At 40.6% G+C, this 18,955-nt stretch overlaps 2 protein-coding genes across 7 annotated transcripts in view; one reads left to right on the top strand and one right to left on the bottom strand.

Annotated features, from left to right (window-relative positions):
- The window catches only part of FOCAD (focadhesin), a 387,127-nt gene extending 384,578 nt beyond the window's left edge, over nt 1–2,549 (top strand). For all 3 annotated transcript variants that reach the window (XM_039244410.1, XM_039244408.1, XM_039244409.1), the window contains exon 44: nt 2,156–2,549. In XM_039244410.1, coding sequence (XP_039100341.1) covers nt 2,156–2,229 — 74 coding nt within the window. In that variant the 3' untranslated portion in view covers nt 2,230–2,549. The remainder of the gene's footprint in view (nt 1–2,155) is intronic.
- A 7,877-nt stretch (nt 2,550–10,426) lies between these two features.
- The window catches only part of HACD4 (3-hydroxyacyl-CoA dehydratase 4), a 40,352-nt gene continuing 31,823 nt past the window's right edge, over nt 10,427–18,955 (bottom strand). For all 4 annotated transcript variants that reach the window (XM_039244411.1, XM_039244414.1, XM_039244412.1 and 1 more), the window contains exons 6-7: nt 12,710–12,835; nt 10,427–11,490 (exon numbers count right to left, since the gene is read on the bottom strand). In XM_039244411.1, coding sequence (XP_039100342.1) covers nt 11,408–11,490; nt 12,710–12,835 — 209 coding nt within the window. In that variant the 3' untranslated portion in view covers nt 10,427–11,407. The remainder of the gene's footprint in view (nt 11,491–12,709; nt 12,836–18,955) is intronic.

The following is an 18,955-nucleotide window of genomic DNA, read 5'->3' as shown; positions in this document are numbered from 1 at the left end:
TTTGAGTGCACTGCCTTTTTTATTTAAAAATCATTTTTAAAGCATTTTAACCCATTCGTGTATTGGCTGACTAATAGTATAATAAATACTCTTAAGACTCATTAATAGTATTTACAGTAGCTGCCTAGTAGCAATGCCAAAGGAATTGAACATTTCCTATGCTTTCAGGCATTTAAATAGTTTTTTTGTGTGTGCATGTGTGTTTATAATATTTTTTATTTATTTCTAGGAGAGAGAGAGAGAGAGACAGCATGAGCAGGGGAGGGTCAGAGAGAGAGGGAGATACAGACTCTGAAATAGGCTCCAGGCTTTGAGCTGGCAGTCAGCACAGAGCCCGACACGGGGCTCGAACCCACAAACCGCGAGATCATGACCTAAGCGAAAGTCGGACGCCTAACCGACTAAGCCACTCAGGCGCCCCATTTTGTGTGTTTTTTATACTTCTCTATTGATTTGTTAAATAGTGACTATTGGAACCACAAAGAAAGTCTGTCTTTCTGTGAAAATTATGTATACTACTTTACTCAAATCCAAGACATCTTTTGGGTGTTGGTTCTATGGCCTGAAGTAGCTTGTATTTTCCTCTGTGTCTGGGCATTCAGGGGGCAGGGCCCCCAGTGGCTGGTGTCACTATGGCCCCTGACCTGCTGTAAGATACCGCACTGGAAAGTCTCACCTTGGGAAAATCGCCTGTTGGCCTACACTGGTGATCATTTATCTGGCTAGCCTGGAGTCCTAGAGTATGACCGTCTTTTACTCTAAGTGGGGTATGATTTCTCGGTTGCCAGACAAGTAAGAATTCCCTAATCTGTTGGTTCTGATCCTTCTCCCTCCCCCACAACATAGGCAGAGGGCATGTATAGGAAGTGGACTGTGATCGGCCACAGAACTTCACTGAGAATAAGGGCAGTGGCCTCACATATGGTCACTTCATCTGTCCCTGGAGACTCGCTAGGATTTCCTCCATTTGTTTGCCTCAAGAAGTTTAAACTCCTACTTAATGGCCATGTGTCCGTAATACCATTGGCTTCTCCAAACATACACTGCTTTAATACTATCTCAATATATTTATATTAATATCCTAAAATAAGATCTATAGTAAATCACCTAGAGGAACTACATAGAACTTTCCTACTTTAAATTGATCCCTGAGGGACCCATGACAAAGAAGAAAAGGTATAGACTTGTGGGTACATAGTTACATACAGATTGGCACAGATAGGGTTGCTCCGTTGAACACATGAATCTACTGACTTCATCGCAGGATCAGTGTTTCATTTTTTCTTTTACCTTTTAACTGAACATCTAATGGAAAAATCACATTCATGTAGAAAAGTACACAAATCGTAAGCAGGTTTTTTACAAAGGGAACACACCTGTGTAATCTTCATGAGATGAAGAAAAAAAACCCAGCAGCATCCCGGAAGTCAGTTTTTGTTATTATCTGCAGAACTTCATGTTAACTGGTTGCAGAACAGCTTAAATAATTTTTTTTAAAAAACCTTTTCCCAGCTTTTTTATTAATGGATTTCTAATATTAAAATTCTGCCTGTGGCTTGATGGGAATTCTTAGTCTTGAAGATTTAGCCAAGTAAGAAAAAGCCAAGTTCTGTTCTGACACATTTTTGATCTAAATAACCTTTTCAGGGGCACCTGGGTGGCTCAGTCAGTTAAGGGTTCGATTCTTTTTTTTTTTTTTTTAATGTTTTATTTATTTCTAGGAGAGAGAGAGACAGCGTGAGCAGGGGAGGGCCAGAGAGAGAGGGAGTCACAGACTCTGAAACAGGCTCCAGGTTCTGAGCTGGCAGTCAGCACAGAGCCCGATGCGGGGCTCGAACCCACGAACCGCGAGATCATGACCTAAGCGACAGTCAGACACTTAACCGACTAAGCCACCCAGGCGCCCCAAGGGTTCGACTCTTGATACTGGCTCAGGTTGTGACCTTAAAGTTGGGAGGTCAAGCTCCATGTCGGGCTCTGCACTGAGCGTGAAGTCTACTTGCAATTCTCCCTCTCTGCCTTCTCTTTGCCCCTCTTCCACTTAGACACATGCACTCTCTCTCTCAATAAACATTCAGAAATAAATAAGTGAGCTTGTTGAATGTGTTTCGCCAAATGCAAGAGTGTACTTTACTTTCTTTTTTTGTTCCCATAGCCACCCTGCTGTCCTTGAGAGTTCTCCCAGAGTTTAAGAAGAAAGCTGTATGGACCAGAGCATACGGTTGGTGAAGTTCTGTGGTAGCCGGCAACATCCTCGGATGGATGAGGAAAACCATAGACATGGAAGAAGTTTTTCAGAATTCGTGTTTGGGATCGCTGAGCCTTGATGCAGAGAGTTAAGGGTCATGAGAAAGTGAAGACATAACTGACAGCTTGTCACACGGGTACCAGGAGAAGGGGGCCTTGCTTCGGTACCCAGGCCAGTTGAGACTCAAACAAGAACTTGAATTTTCCTTTATTTGGCAGGGGTTCAATCTGAAGATTTTCTTTGCGAAAATTTGACGACACTATCTTCTCCCCCATAAATTCTAGTAAAATAATCTTGTGAATTTTGTGCATGTTCTTTATTTTAAGGCGTGGGAGGAGGTTTTGCTAGCAAAGCCACACTATAGTGGGGATGGTGACATGGTGATCAATTTCCCACAAAGTGTCTGGAGGATATTCATCGACTCAAAGTTTTCTTATTGGTAAAACAGCCTTGGAACTGCTGTCCACGTATAAATAATAATCATGGTGTGTGCTGAACATTAACTAAATCAGATTCGTTAGGGGTGGGTGTCATTTTCTTATGCTTAGGCCTCTTGAATGCAGTTTGAAAGTTACCTAATCCAAAATAGCTTCAGCCAAAGAAGAGAATATGAGTTCACACACCAAGAAGTTCAAGAGCAGATCTGATCGGGTTCAGTCAGCTGCACCCAGTGAGTCCAACAGTGCCATAGGGCATGTGACCGCTCCCCATAGGCCTGCAAAGGGAAGGAAGGTGTCTTTGCCCATGAGTATGACAGAAGCAACATGGAGAGGACCCTGGTTCAGCTTGGATCACATGTGAGTCCCTGAACAACATGGACTTGGGAGGGCGGGTAGATACTCTCCTTTACCGGGCCTGGGTCATACCTGAACTGAGTTTCCTCCAGGAGAAAGGTGAGGGAATGCTGGACAAAAATCTTTTTGACGGCTGCCTCAGTCAGTTGAATGTCCGACTCTTGATTTCAGCTCAGGTCATGATCTCACAGTTCGTGGGATCAGGTCCTGTGGCAGACCCTGCACTGACAGCACGGAGCCTGCTTGGGATTCTGTCTCCCCCCCGCCCCCATCTGCCCCTTCCCCTTGCCCCCACTTATGTGCTCTCACCCTCTCTCCCAAAGAAATAAACATTTTAAAAATACATCTTTTTGAAAGAAACATGTTTTTTCTAAGTACAAATCTCTATCTTAAGCAGGGAGGCTGGTGGCCTAATGACAAAGAAATGAAGTTATGTGACAGTATCGTCAAGGATGGCATTTTACCCAAGGGCTTGAGAATCAGGCAACATTTTCATTTTGATCCGTTTGCTAATAATTTTTCCTTCGTGCAGGCATCAAAGTTGGCTTTAACCAACCATATGAATGTACTGATGGAATCAAACATGGGGTCACTGGGGAGAAAAGTTGGGCCCCCGGAGTAACAATGTACCTTTGTGTCTACAGTGCCAAGCGGTGCCTGGGTCTTTACAAGCACCAGAGAACCATTGGTTTTCCTGTTTGACAGCCTGTGCCTTCATGTCACCAAGTGAACCTCTCTACCACTTCGGTCAAAAATAGTTTGTTTTCCAAAGAGATGGATTTTTGATGGCAGGTTTCAAGTATCTGTGGTTCACTTCGTAATTCACATCTTTCTTTCTTTTGCTGAACCCCAATAGGGTGCCGAGATGCTTACCAAAAAGGGGAAGGAAAGGCGAGCTCTCAGGTAGTTTCACCTGCATTGCCGATATTTCGTGTTTATTACTTCCTTACAGGCTGGGCTAGAGGGAAATGAATTTGAGGGCAGGAGGTGAAAATTTTATGTTAGGAGCTGGCTTCTCTTTCCTTCCCACTGCATACATTTTCTTATACTTCCTAGCAATCAGAGACTGAAATTCACCTGACATTTGTTAAGTACCAGACTAGAACTTCCACTTGGATTATCTTCTTTCATTCCTACAACAATACTGTGAAGAGGCATTTTCTATTTTAAAATGGAGAAAATACATCTAATGAGAGGCAGAGCTATCCATAGATTAGCAGGACCCTAAAATCCCATATCCAGTGCTCTTTCTACTGAATCAGGGCATCAGCACCCACTTTAAGATGAGAACTCCTGGGGTGCCTGGATGGCTCAATCAGTCGGGTGTCCAACTCTTGATTTCAGCTCAGGTTGTGATCTCGCAGTTCATGGTTTGAGCCCCGCATTGGGCTCTGTGCTGTTAGCTAGGAGCCTGGAGCCTGCTTCGGATTCTGTCTCCCACTCTCTCTCTCTGCCCCTCCCCCACTCATGCTTTGTGTCTCTCTCTCAAAAATAAATAAAACATTAAAAAATTTTTAAAAAGATGAAAATTCCTACCAAGGATTGAATCTCATTCATGCTTAATACAGATTGCTGCAATCAGTTCAAAGAAATAACCCATAAGCATGGGGAAAACCCGTCAACAATACTGAAATAATGGTGACAGGTGGTAACTACACTTACTAGAGTACACGTTGCGTAATGTATAGAATAGTCAAACATCGATACTGTACTACTGAAACTAATATGACGTTGTCCACTCCAAAAAAAAAAAAATTGAAAATACTACCTCATGTTAGTAAGCTGCTGGAATTGAGAAGTTAGGAGTTGTAAATAGATCTTTGTGAGTTAAAGGACTTTGAATTCCTGGGCCAGCTTGCAAAGGTGGGTGGCAGTCAAGAACAGTGAGAGGGTGTGGACACTGAAAAGGACTTCTGAGGGGCGCCTGGGTGGCTTAGTGGGTTAAGCGTCCGACTTTCGCTTAGGTCATGATCTCACTTTCGCTTAGGTCATGATCTCACGGTTCGTGGGTTCGAGCCCCGCGTCGGGCTCTGTGCTGACAGCCAGCTCAGAGCCTGGAGCCTGTTTCAGATTCTGTGTCTCCCTCTCTCTCTGAACCCCGCCCCCCGCTCACGCTGTCTCTCTCTCTCAGAAATAAAACATTAAAAAAAATTTTTAAAAAGAAAAAAGAAAAGGACTTCTGCATTTCCGTCCTGAAGTGGCAGGCAGAGCCTGTTAAGTGCTGGAGGAGGAGGAAGAATTAACCCAGTCTCCTAAATCCAGCTGCCTTCTCAATCTCAAACTTTGTCCCTGCTCCTGCCCTTGACGAACAGAAGAGTACACAATGGAAGACATAAAATAAATCTGTATCGTTTCTTCCCTAGCCACCCCACTCCACCCCATTTGTGTTCAGCAGTCTTAAGGTTAAGATCTGTAGCATTTTCCTATGCACGGTACCCTCGAAAGAGTCTAAAATGTAAGATTGTAAACTTGAAAATCTGAAGGTTCTAAAATCTAAAGATACAGGTCACGGGAATAGGAACACTCTTTCTCCTGATTACCTGTGTGACGTCAGGTCAGAAGGGAGTTCTTCCCTCAGGATAGCTCTCCTCTAGAAATCAGAAGTCTCTGCCTTTTCAGACCAGATGTTCCAAACTATATACAAAAGGAAACATTTCCCTCCAAGTCATCTTCTGTCGGATTTTGGAATCACAAGTTGCCAAGACAAATAGCATGTTGGAATATCCTAACAAATTAATGTGTGGGGTTAAAGCCTTATTATGTGTCTCCAGAGTATCCAAACCCTCTGACTCTTGATTTGAAAAGTGTGCATTCAGAACAGATGTTGGGATCCAGGCAAGCGCCTAAAATTACCTTTTTTTTCTTTGCAATGGGATGACTCCATGGTAACTAACTACAAGGCTCTTCACAACCTTTTTGCCAGAGGTTCTCCAAAATGATCTTAACCAAAGATAATGATAGTGTAATTATACTAAGACTTTGTTAGGAATTCAGTAACTCTCTCGAAGTAACTTAGTAGCTTTGAAGATACGCAGTTTTAAACTTGTGGTAAACATCTTTGTCAATTGCTGTTTTAGAAGGGAAGTCGGATCATTTGGTTGGGAGGCTTGGCCTTCCCTAAAGCCAGTGTTGTAGGTAAGATGTCTGCTGAGTCCACATCTCTATTCCTGGCTGCAGGCATCTCTAACACAACCCCGGGACAGAATGCGGCTGCAACAATTTACATCCTTCATCCTGCCATGGCAGAAAACACCTCCCCGCGTCATCTTCATGTGTAGATGGGGATCGTCATCGCTTTGGTCCTGGATGACAAATATGGTAATATGCTTTTTTATATTTTCTCGAAGGAAATACTTAATTCTGATCCTGGAAACGCTAAGGTCTTTTTTTTTTTTTTTTTAGTGTATGTCAGATACAGTAATTATGAAGTTGTGAGTATGCATGTAATTTGTTCAAGATCGTTTGATTCTTATCAAACATAAGGGATGTGTGAAATAATTTCCAGCTAAATTATTGGACACGAAACTAAGGAAGAGTGACAGTGATGACTCCCTGACTTTGGTTTTATTTCTCGGATACAAGGAATAACTTCCTTCACCAAGTAGTTGTGAGGATCAAATACAAAAAGATGCTTTATAAATTCTCAAAGGTACTAGAAACTCACTTTTATAGGTTTTACTGAAAAGAAAACAGCTCTAATGCTTGACCATGTGTACATTGGGACTTGGGAAGATAATAGAAATCTAACAAATTGTTCTCCTTATAACATTCTAAGCGCAAGTAACACATTAAGAAAGGATACTAATGTAAGTTTAAAAAAACTTCATGTGTCTTCTAAACATGAAGTGCCCTTTGAGACTGATCAAACATAAGTGAAACATCAACTAGTTGATAGATTTCTTAGAACAAGTCTATTTCCGGATGTACTGGTAGCGATCTATAATGTCAGAGCTGCAGTTAGGGAGTGTGTGCAATGTGCCACCATATCAGGTCCTGGGGGACAAAGTTAATAAGGCAGGACACTCCTGCCTTCATAGAACTTAGATTCAGAAAATGTAAATCAGTAAACCATCATATACGTTTAAAGCATCCAGGAAGCGGGTTACAAATATCCTATTTCTGTAGAGCTGCTTATAATTTTAAAAGGCTTAATTTACCACACTTCATCTGTTGGCCAAGGAAGGAAACGGACTCAGAGGCATTCAGTTTGTAAACACTGGAACTGGATTTCAAATTGTTGCTTGTTTATTTTTGAGACAGAGAACACCAGCGGGGCAGGGGCAAAGAGAGGGAGACACAGAATCCGCAACAGGCTCCAGACTCTGAGCTGTCAGCACAGAACCCGATGTGGGGCTCAAACTCAGAAACCGCGAGATCATGACCTGAGCCAAAGTCAGATGCTTAACCAACTGAGCCACCCAGGCATCCCTGGCGCTGTATTTCAAATCATATCCACTGTCCTAATGTCCAGGCCACATTCTCACTGGACCCCGTGGCTCAGCTGAATACCACAAAGTAAGTATGTGGTAGACACCTACATTTGATGAATTAAGACAGGTTCTTGCTGGGGCGCCTGGGTGGCTTAGTCGGTTAAGCGTCCGATTTTCACTTAGGTCATGATCTTGCGGTTCGTGGGTTTGAGCCCCGAGTCGGGCTCTATGCTGGCTGCCAGCTCGGAGCCTGGAGCCTGTTTTGGTCTGTGACTCCCTCTCTCTCTGACCCTCCCCTGTTCACGCTGTCTCTCTCTCCTAGAAATAAATAAAACATTTAAAAAAAAAAAAAGACATGTTCTTGCTAATTGATCTTCATATGGAATTGACAGTTCCCCTTTTTTAAAGATGAGACTTTAGGGGCGCCTGGGTGGCTTAGTCAGTTAAGCGTCCGACTTTCGCTTTGGTCATGATCTCTCGGTTCTTGGGTTCGAGCCTCTCGTCGGGCTCTGTGCTGACTGCCAGTTCAGAGCCTGGAGCCTGTTTCAGTCTGTGACTCCCCCTCTCTCTGACCCTCCCCTGCTCACGCTGTCTCTCTCTCTCCTAGAAATAAAAAAATAAAAAAAATAAAAAAAAAAGATGAGACTTTAAACTCTAGCCACCCTTAGCAAAGATCAACAAATTCCTGTGTAGCATCTTTAAACATAAAATAAATGAATCACCTCAGTTCTAAAAACAGAACTACATTGCATGGTAGCTTTTTAAATTTTTTTAATGTTTATTTTTGAGAGAGAGAGAGCACGAGTGGGGGAGGGCGGAGAGGGAGGGAGACACCAAATCCAAAACAGGCTCCAGGCTCTGAGCTGTCAGCACAGAGCTGGATATGGGGCTTGAACTCACGAACCATGAGATCACAACCTGAGCTCAAGTCAGATGCTTAACTGAGTCACCCAGGTGCCCCACATGGTGGCTTTTACAGAAGTTCTTATTAGCAGTTTCTGTCCAAAGCTGAAATACTTTAGATTCAAACTCTGATGTGCCAGAGGTGCATTTGAGAAGCCTGTCAAAATGCAGGCTCCTGGGTCCCAATGGCACCCTGGTTGGTTCTGGGACTGTGGCTCCCCGGAACATACTTTGAAAAGGTACCGTGGTACGAAGTGCCATTATCAAAGTTAGCACAGCAATTAGGCCCAGAAATAGAAAGTAAATATTACCCGAACAAAGGGAAAACAACGTTTACAAAGCAAAAATGAATGAGATGAAGATGTTGGGGGAAGGGGAGATCATTTTTAGCACATTTTAATTTTAAATCACTTTAATACTTTAGCACAATAAAATGTGACCATTTTGTCCATAAATGTAAGATTCTTTGCAGAAACATTTTGGATATTGATGTTTAGCTACACATCGTCTTTTGAAAGAAATGCAAATTCTTGTATGTGACAGCTTGTCAAGGTAGGCAGAATAAGGTATACTAAAACAAGAGAGTTAACCGCTTTAGGGACGTTAGTGAGATATGGTGTATTCTTTTTTGTTTTATCTATTTCTGAGAGAGAGACAGCATGAGCAGGGGAGGGTCAGAGAGAGAGGGAGACCCAGAATCTGAAACAGGCTCCAGGCTCTGAGCTGGCTGTCAGCACAGAGCCCGACGGGGAGCTCGAACTCACGGACCGCGAGATCATGACCTGAGCCAAAGTCGGACGCTTAACCAACTAAGCCACCCAGGCGCCCCTGTGGTGTGTTCTTTATTAACAAACGTGTTTGCAGGAGGCCTGCATAAGGGTTTTATGCTGTTATGCCTGCAGTGTGACCGGCCCCCCACAACATTAATCTGTTTGTTGAAGAAAAACGTAAGACAAGGAGAAGAGTGTTGAAAAGCCTGCTGGAAGAAAAGAAAATGCATTAATGCTGAATGGATATGGTTGGAAGAAGTGTTCCTGCTTTACTTTGATAAAGAAAAGGCCCAGGGACTTTGATGCTATTACAATGTGTGTGTGGTATTTTTTAGGCAGACTTTTGCTGAGTGATGAAAGTTCTTCGAAGTTGTTTTCTTTCAGAGCAGTTTTATCCACCGCCAGGCCTCCCTCCCCCTCCAGCGGTCCTGGTGACGTAGCTTACTTACTACACCTTAGCTGGGGTTACCTAGAACGTGAGGCAGTGGAACTTGCATTGAAAACTCCAAAGAAAAATCATTTTAAAAGATACATGTTGTGCTTTAAAAATGTTTCCTATTTCATCTATGTGTATTTGATTTGAAAAACTAAGCATTTGACAACACTGAACAAGATGAAATAGAGATTTGATGGACATACAGTTAAAAGAGCCAAAGAAATCAACTTTGCAATCTGGGTAATAGCCAATTAGGTAGATGCTTACTGGCTAGGTTTCTTAGCCGTGAGCTTGAGCCAGAACATGAGCCTGAGTGCATAAATTACATCCCTAGTTTTACTAATCTCTAATGAAATTTAATATTTCTTTCAATGATGGATACAGGCAACCAACCACAATAATAATTGTGCCTGGGTCAACAAAGGTGTCCAACGGATCTTAGCTTTAGTTGTCGCAGAGACCTGAAATTGTCAATCCATAATTCTGAATTTACTGGTTTTTTAGTCTTCTATTTTAAGAAGTAGGCAGGTTCTTAAGGTAATTTGGTTTAAAAGTTAAAGTATTACTTAATAACAAAATGCAGTTTCTCTAATTCTCACTCTGCTCTTTAGTGATTCTAGATCTAAATAGTATTTTAGTGATATTTATTGAGAGGAAGCTAGACTGAATCACCTAAAATTTGCAGAGGGATTCTGTTCTCTTCATATGCTAGAGCTTTCACTAGTTTTTTAAAATAAGCAGCTTTAGAAACAAACCGTAGCTTTTTAAAGGGATAATTTTTATACGTATTTTAAAATTCCAACTAGGATACTAAATTTGTAAAGATATCAATTATCTATTAATACTCAACTTTTTCAATGTTTTATTTCGTGGAAAGAAGATTACCAATTTTTTTGTAACTACATTTTTACTACCTGGCTTTTATGTCACAAAATGTTTAGTTCCCTTTTTATATGGTTACTGGATAAGAAGATTCTAGAATTCTTTGAAGAAAAGTGAATGCGATACCAATGGCACAGAAATGATGCCATTAGTCAATTATTCAAATATTTTCAATCTTTAAGTTTTCAAAACTATAAGTGATGACATAGTAATTAGCAATAATTGAATAACACTCTGAAACATCACTAGTTCTTAATTGCCTTGTTTCCTTTAAGATTATTATGGTTTTGTACCTTTTATCTCCCCGTAAGATATGTATATGGCCTCACGTTTCTTTCAGAGAAGAAATATGGGGCATTATTTAGATCTGTTCTGTTTTCATCAGGATCCTCTTTTAAGGATCAAAGTCCAAATAACTTATGTAATATTAATGAATACTCTTTCAGGGTTTGGAAAATGTGTAAAACGGGTGTTAACTATGGCGATGGCGGGGCATCTGTCTACACAGTGTTTTTCTAGACAACTGCAGACCATATTTCACACTGTTGCCCTCCCACGGATCTGCTATTCGGGAACTCCGAGGTGAAAAGAAATAGATGTAAATAGATAGAATTCTGGCTAATAGCTTTGGTTTCTCGATTTAACGGAGTCTATTCCAGTTAATCTCCTACTTCTCGTTAACCTTACAGGAAAATAATCAGGCTTCACACGATGTACATTCAACTTGTATAAAACCCACAGCTTTGGTGAAATAGGCTGTACAGAAGAATATGTGTTTTGAAAACCTGTGAGAATAACAGAGTGCCGTGATACGTCTCAAGTTTGAGGAGAACAATTCTGTTGTGGATTTTTGTCGAATACCAGGTATTTTTCCACCACGGTACCGTTTACTGCAGCGGAATCCACAAGCCTGGTTTTTCCTGGTAATATCAGAGCGCCGTGCTTCACACTTTCTTCTTTTTCACGGGAAAGATGCGGAGGACGTCTCTTCTTTCGGAGTAAAGATGACTGTAGGTAAAATACATACCTAAGGGGAAAACTAAGTAAGGTTTACCAAGCATTCCCCTGGAAAGAACTGTGGTTTTAAAAGACTCCACACAGCACTCTGATTGTATAAGGCCAAGACACTTGCAAAGGAGACCCAAAGAAGGAACACTTAACGGGGCGCCTGGGTGGCTCAGTCTGTTAAGCGTCCAGCTTCAACTCAGATCATGACCTCACGGTTCATGAGTTCAAGCCCCGCCTCAGGCTCTGCTGACAGCTCAGAGCTTGGAGCCTGCTTCGGATTCTGTGTCTCCCTCTCTCTCTGCCCCTTCCCAGCTCGCTCTCTCTCTCTCACAAATAAATAAACTTAAAAAGGAACACTTAACCAAGGGTGGATTTTCTTATTTTGTGGCAGGGAATTTATTTTTTCCTTTCTTTGGGGTAGCTCTCTACCACCCCTGAAGTTTCGCATCTGTCTGCTCTTTTATGCATTGTTCTTCTAGGTCTGATAGTGATTACCTCTAGAAGGTAACAACCATCTTGCGGACTTGGGAAGGTTAGAGCAGCAGAAAGTGAAACGTAATCATGGAAGTCCTTTGCTAATTAAATTTTCTCAACTCTAAGTGTTTGTTCCACACGTTTCTCTTGTGTTTTTAGCACCTACTCCCACCTGCCTGCTGGGAAATGCTAGCACATAAAACCAAACAAACAGGAAACAAAATACATATAAATGGGAAGCCCAGAAATGTCCAAGCTTGCTTCGTTTGACATCTGTGTTTTCTCTGAAGATCCCTATGTCCATGGTCAAACCTTTTTTTTTTTTAAACAATCATTTCTTTTTGAGAGACAGCATGAGCTAGGGAGGGGCAGAGAGAAAGGGAGACACAGAATCTGAAGCAGGCTCCAGGCTCAGCTGTCAGCACAGAGCCCAATGCATGGCTCAAACTCACTAACCGTGAGAGCATGACCTGAGCCGAAGTCGGCCACTTAACCGACTGAGCCACCCAGGTGCCCCTCCATCGTCACAATGCAGGTGTTGCCTGCTATTAAAAATGTTCATGTTTATAGTGATATATTTGATCTCATGATGTCCTGCAAAAAGCGTTGCAACTACCAGGTGCTTTACTAACAAGATCTAGTTCATTGTGCCAGGCTTCCTTTTCTGTCTCTCTCATGTTCACAGACCTTTCTGCTAAGGTAGAGAGCAGCACAAACCAGAAAGTGCAGGAAGAACGCAAAAACAAAACTGAAAAGCCACTTACCTATAAAGAGCATCATGAGATAGAGTTTCAGCACATAGGGGAAATAGATCGCTAAGTCAAAGGGCAGCTTTGTGGAGTATGTGCCAAATGATTCAAAATAAGGCAGTGACTGATAAATGGCAAATGCTGTTTAAAGAACAAGGAAAAAATTGTGAGTTTCCCCTCATACTGCTACAGGGATGGGCATCCATGCGCACGTGCATGCATGCACACACACACACACACACACACTCAGATTTTGAATTTTATGACAGTTGTGACCATTGCTGAATCCTATAGCTAAAGCTACAGTTGAGTAAAGAAATCTGAATGACTAACCTGGCAAGATCATTATAACTGTGTGAGTTGAATTTTTTTCTTCATGTTACACTTGGTTATGCCTACAGAGAAGTAGTTTACAGTTTCTTAAAATGATATCCCTCAGTACTTGTCATCTCAGCCACAAACAGGGGTGGAGAGATAGATCGATGAATTTGAAAAATGGGGGGTACACGGCTTCTCTGCTTGGAGTTCCAAAACACCTATCAGTACAGCAGAGATTCTGAAAAGCTCTGCAATAAAGAAACTGCTTTTACTCAACATCTCCTCAGCTTAACTAGCCTTGGAATAGCCCCTCCTTCCTCCCCACCCACTAGTAGAACTTAAAATATTCTAAGAAACTCTGGGAGAAATGGTGGTCTAAAGGATTTTGAGTGAGGTGGCTGCTGTCAGATAAAAAGAGACGGTGGTTCAGAGAGTCAGGGAGAAGATGGGGACGTAGGGGGAGCCTGAGTTCAGCTCAACCCATGGACACACCAAGGTAACCGCTATATCTGGACAACTCTGAAAACATCCTGAAGTCTGGACAGCCCTTTCACATCTAACTGAGAGAGAAGGCCACATGGAACAGGGTAGGAGGGGTGATGTGGTTGGAAACCAAAACCCTAGTGAGACTAGCCACAAATGGGAGAGACACCAGAAGCATGGAGAAGCAAGGAAATAAGACCCCACCCCAGAGCTTCCTGGCCCTGGGGAACCGCCATGGGAACAAGTCCCTGTAACATCTGGCCTTGAAATCCAGTGCGGCTAATCTCTGGGAGCCTTAAAATTCAGCAGGATACAAGGTTAGAAGAAGGAAGGAAATTACAAAGATCAGAGCAGGGATGGATGAAATAGTCTTAAAAAAAATAGATCAATGGAACCAAGAGCTGGTTCTTAGAAAAGATAAAATTAATAAACCTTTAGCCAAGCTCATCAAAAAAAAAAGGAGACTGAAATAAAAACTGACCCACAGAAATACAAAAGATTATAAGACTACTATGAAAATTTGGAATGCCAACAAATTAGGCAACGTAGAGAAAATAAATTCCTAGGAACATACACCTTTCCAAAACTGAATCAGGAAAAAATAGAAAATCTGAATAGACCCATTATTAGAAACATTGAATCGACAATTTGAAAAATTACCACCAAACAGAAGTCCAGGACCAGCTGGATTCACGGGTGAATTTTAACAAACATTTAAGAAGAGCTTATACCTATTCATATCAATCTATTCAAAAAGAAAAAGAAGAGGAGGAGGAAGGGAAACTTCCTATATTCTCTGAGGCCAGCTTTACCTTTACATCAAAACAAAAGATACTACCCCCTCCCACTACCCTCCCTCAAAAAACAGGCCATCATCCCTAATGAACATAGATGCAAAAATCCTCAACAAATTAGCAGACCACATTCAACACTACATGAAAAGGACCATTTAGCACAATTAAGTGGGATTGATTATGGGGCTGCTAGGAGGGTTCCATACTTGCAAATCAATCAGTGTGATCAACAAAAGATAAAAATCACAATCAACAGATGACAAAAAAAAAACATCTGACAAAACATCTGTTCATGATATAAACTCAACAAAGTGGGTTTAGAGAAAATATTCCTCAACATAATAAATACTGTATATTAAAAACCCAAAGCTAAAATCATACTCTGTGACAAACTAAGACCTTTTCCTCTAAGATCAGGAACAAGTCAAGCTGTCCACTATTGCCACTTTATGCAACATAGTACTAAAAGTCCTGGCTACATCAGTTAGACAAGAAAAGGAAGTAGGAGGCATCCAAACTGGCAAGGAAGAAGTTAAACTCACTGCACAAGATATGATACTATATATAAACATCCTAAAGATGTCACCAAAAAGCAGAAGTAACAAACCAACTCAGTAAAGTTGCAGGATACAAAATTAACACATGGAAGTCATTTTTATATACTAATAAAGTAGCAGGAAGAAAAGCAAAGAAAACAATCCCATTAACAATTGCATCAAGAAGAATAAAATATGTAGGAATACTTAGGAAGTAAAACACCTATACTCTGAAAACTGTAAGACACTGATGATGAAAGAGACTGAAGACAACACAAACAAATAGATATACCATCCTCGTGGACTAGAAGAATATCATTAAAATGTCTATACTACCCAAGGCGCCTAGGTGGCTCAGTCAGTTAAGTGTCCAATTTCAGTTCAGGTCATGATCTCACAATTTGTGAATTCAAGTCCTGCATCAGGCTTGTACTGACAGTGCAAGACCTGCTTGGGACTCTCTCCCTCCCACTTACTCTTTCTAAAAATAAGTAAAATCCATACTACCCAAAGCAAACTACAGACTCAGTGCAATCCCTATCAAAATACCAATAGCATTTTTCATAGAACTAGAATAAATAATCCTAAAGTTTGTATGGAACCACAAAAGACCTTGACTAGCCAAAGCAATCTTGAGGGAAAAACAACACAGCTGGGGGTAGCACAATTGCATATTCCAAGGTATACAACAAACCTGATGGAATCAAAACAGTATAGTACTGGCACAAAAATAAACACAAAAATTAATGGAATAGGATAGAGAACCAATAAATAAACCTATGCCTATATGGTCAATCTATGACAAAGGAAGCAAGAATTTACAATGCAGAAAAAGTCTCTTCAATAAATGATGCTGGGAAAACTGAACAGCCACATTCAAAAGAATGAAACTGGACCCCTTTCTTATACACAAAAATAAGCTTGAAATGGATAAAAGACCTAAATGTGAAACCTGAAACCATAAAACTCCTAGAAGAAAACATAGGCAGTATACTCCTATGGGTAGATCTCCTCAGACAAGGGCAACAAAAGCAAAATTAAACTATTGAGACTACACCAAAAAAGAAAAAATCCACAGTGAAGGAAACCATCAACAAAACATAAAGACACCCTACTAATGGGAGAATGCAAATTATGTATCTTACAAGGCATTAATATCCAAAATATATGAAGAATTGATACGACTCAACACTGAAAACACAATGCAATTAAAAAATGTGAAGACATGAACATATATTTCTCCAAAGAAGACATACAGACAGATGCTTGACATCAGTAATCATCACAGAAACGCAAGTCAAAATCACAATGAGATATCACCTCAGATTTGTCAGGGTGGCTAGTACAAAAAAACCAAACAAACAAACAAGAACTAACAAGTATGGGCAAGGATGTAGAGAAAAGGGAACCCTCTTACACTGTTGTTAGGAATATAAATAGGAGCAGCCAGTGTGGAAAATAGTATGGAGGTCTTTCAAAAAATTAAATATAGAAATACCATACTATCCAGTAATTCCACTTGCTGGTCCACCCACCCACTAGTCACAGAGGCTTCAAATAGCCCCCTCCCTAGTATAGGGATCAAACCCTGCCCAATGTGCCCAAAGCAGGCAAAGTGGGTCATAGCAGCTGGCTGAACTGAAGGCAACTGGGCTGAACTGAAGGCAACTGCAGCTCTGCCACAACAGTAGGGCACACGCAGTCCACACAGGGGACATTCCTAAAGTGCCAGATTTTGAAGACCAAGTGGAGAGTTGTGCTATAGGACACCACAGGACTTTTTCAATATAAGGCCTCTACTTTCAAGACCAGGAGATGCAGAGGCACTTGGGTGGCTCAGTCAGTCAAGCATCCAACTTCAGCTCAGGTCATTATCTCACAGCTCCTGAGTTTGAGCCTTGCATTGGGTTCTGCACTGACAGCTCAGAGCCTGGAGCCTCCTTCAGATTCTGCGTCTCCCTCTCTCTGTCCTTCCCCTGCTCATACTCGGTCTCTCTAAAAAATAAACAAACATTAAAGAAAAAAAAAAAAAAACAGGAGATGCTGACTTACCTGATACACAAAAACGCAGAGTTAGACAAAATGAGGAGACAGGAATATGACCCAAATGAAAGGAAAAAAAATCACAGTAAAAGAGCTAAATGAAACATAATCAATGTGCCTAATAAAGAGTTCCAAGTAATGGTCATAAAGATAATCACTGGATGTGAGAAGAGAGTAGATGATCTCAATGAGAACTTCAACAAAGAGAAAATATACAAAAGAACCAGTTAGAGCTGAAGAATTCAATACATGAAGTAACTACACAAGAAGAAATCAAGAGCAGATTAGAGGATGCAGAAGAACGCAACAATATGGAAGACAGCATAATGGAAAGCAATCAGGCTGAACAGCAAGAAGAAAAAATAAAAAATGAGATCTATTAAGTGAGTTCAACAACACTATCAAGAGTAACAATATTCACATTATAGGGATACCAGAAGAGAGAGAGAAGGGAGTGGAAAAGTTATTTGAAGAAATAACTCAAAACTTCCCCAATCTGGGAAAGAAAAGAGACATCCAACTTCAGGAAGCACATAGAGCCCCAAAAAGATGAATCCAAGGATGTCCACACCAATTATATTCAACCATAATAACTGAGATGGCAAAAAGTAGTGAGATAGAGTGAATTTTTGAAGCAGCAAGAACTGCTTCTAGAGCATAACTAGAAGAAAATCACAGTAGAGGTGGTAGATTCACCAATTATAAAGCTAGTATGGAATTTTAAACACAAAAGTAGTAAAATCAATTATATCTATAAAACTTAATCAAGGGACACAAAGAGGAAGTATGTAAAATATGACATCATATATATATGTTATATACATATATAACATATATATAACATATATATAACATATATGTGTGTGTGTATATATATATATATATATATATATATATAACATGGAGAGGGAAGTAAAACTTTAGTGCTTTTAGAATGTGTTCAAACTTAGGTGACCATCAACTTAATACAGACAACTATACACAGAAGATGTTATATTTGAATCCAATGGCAACCACAAATCAAAAACCTACAATAGATACACAAAAAAATAAGGAGAAAGGAATCCAAATGTAACACCAAAGAAAGCCATCAAACTATAAGGGAAGAGAACAAGAGAAGAAAGGAACAGAAGAATTATGAAAACAACCAATTTGTTGTTAATAGTTAACAATAGGTACATATCTATTAATAACTAACTGCTTTATGTGTAAGTGAACTAAATGCACCTATCAAAAGACAAGGTGACTGAAGAGGTTTTTAAAAAAAAAAAAAAAAAAAGGACCCATCCATATACTGCCTCTAGGGGACTCACTTCAGCCCTAAATATACATAGACTGAAAGTAAAGATATGGAAAAACATATACAATGCAAATAGAGGTGGGGAATAGGGTAGCAATACTTATATTAGACAAAATGGACTTTAAAACAAAGACTGTAGCAAGAGACAAAGGCTCTACATAATGATTAAGTGATCAGTGCAACAAGAGGATACAATTGTAAATATCTACTCACTCAACAAAGAAACATCTAAATACATAAAGCAATTATTAAAAGGAGAAACTGACAGTAATACAATAATAGAGGACTTTAACACCCCACATGCATCAATGGATAGATCACCCAGACGGGAAATCAACAAGGAAACAGTGGTTGTAAACAACACATTAAACTAGATGGCTCTAACAGATACATACTGAACATTCCATTAAAAAACAGAATAGTTCAAGTGCACATAAAACATTCTGCAGGACAGATCTAATTTTAGGCCACAAAACAAGCCTCAAAAATTTTTAAGAAGACTGATGAAATCTGGCCATTTGTAGCAATGTGGATGGAACTCAAGGGTATTATGCTAAGTGAAATAAGTCAGGCAGAGAAGGACAGATACCATATGTTTTCATTCATGTGTGGATTAGGAGAAACTTAACAGAGGACCATGGGGGAGGAGAAAGGAAAAAATAGTTAAGGAGAGGGAGGGAAGCAAACCATGAGAGACTCTTGAATACTGAGAGCAAACTGAGGGCTGATGGGGGTGGGGGAGAGGGGAAGGGGGATGATGGGCATGGAGGAGGGCACTTGTTGAGAT

The sequence above is a fragment of the Hyaena hyaena genome, unplaced genomic scaffold (genome assembly GCF_003009895.1).
Source record: "Hyaena hyaena isolate Hyena2069 unplaced genomic scaffold, ASM300989v1 scaffold_240, whole genome shotgun sequence".
Lineage (NCBI taxonomy): Eukaryota > Metazoa > Chordata > Mammalia > Carnivora > Hyaenidae > Hyaena > Hyaena hyaena.
Note: the sequence above shows the minus strand (reverse complement) of the source record. Positions and strands in the feature narration are given on the sequence as shown.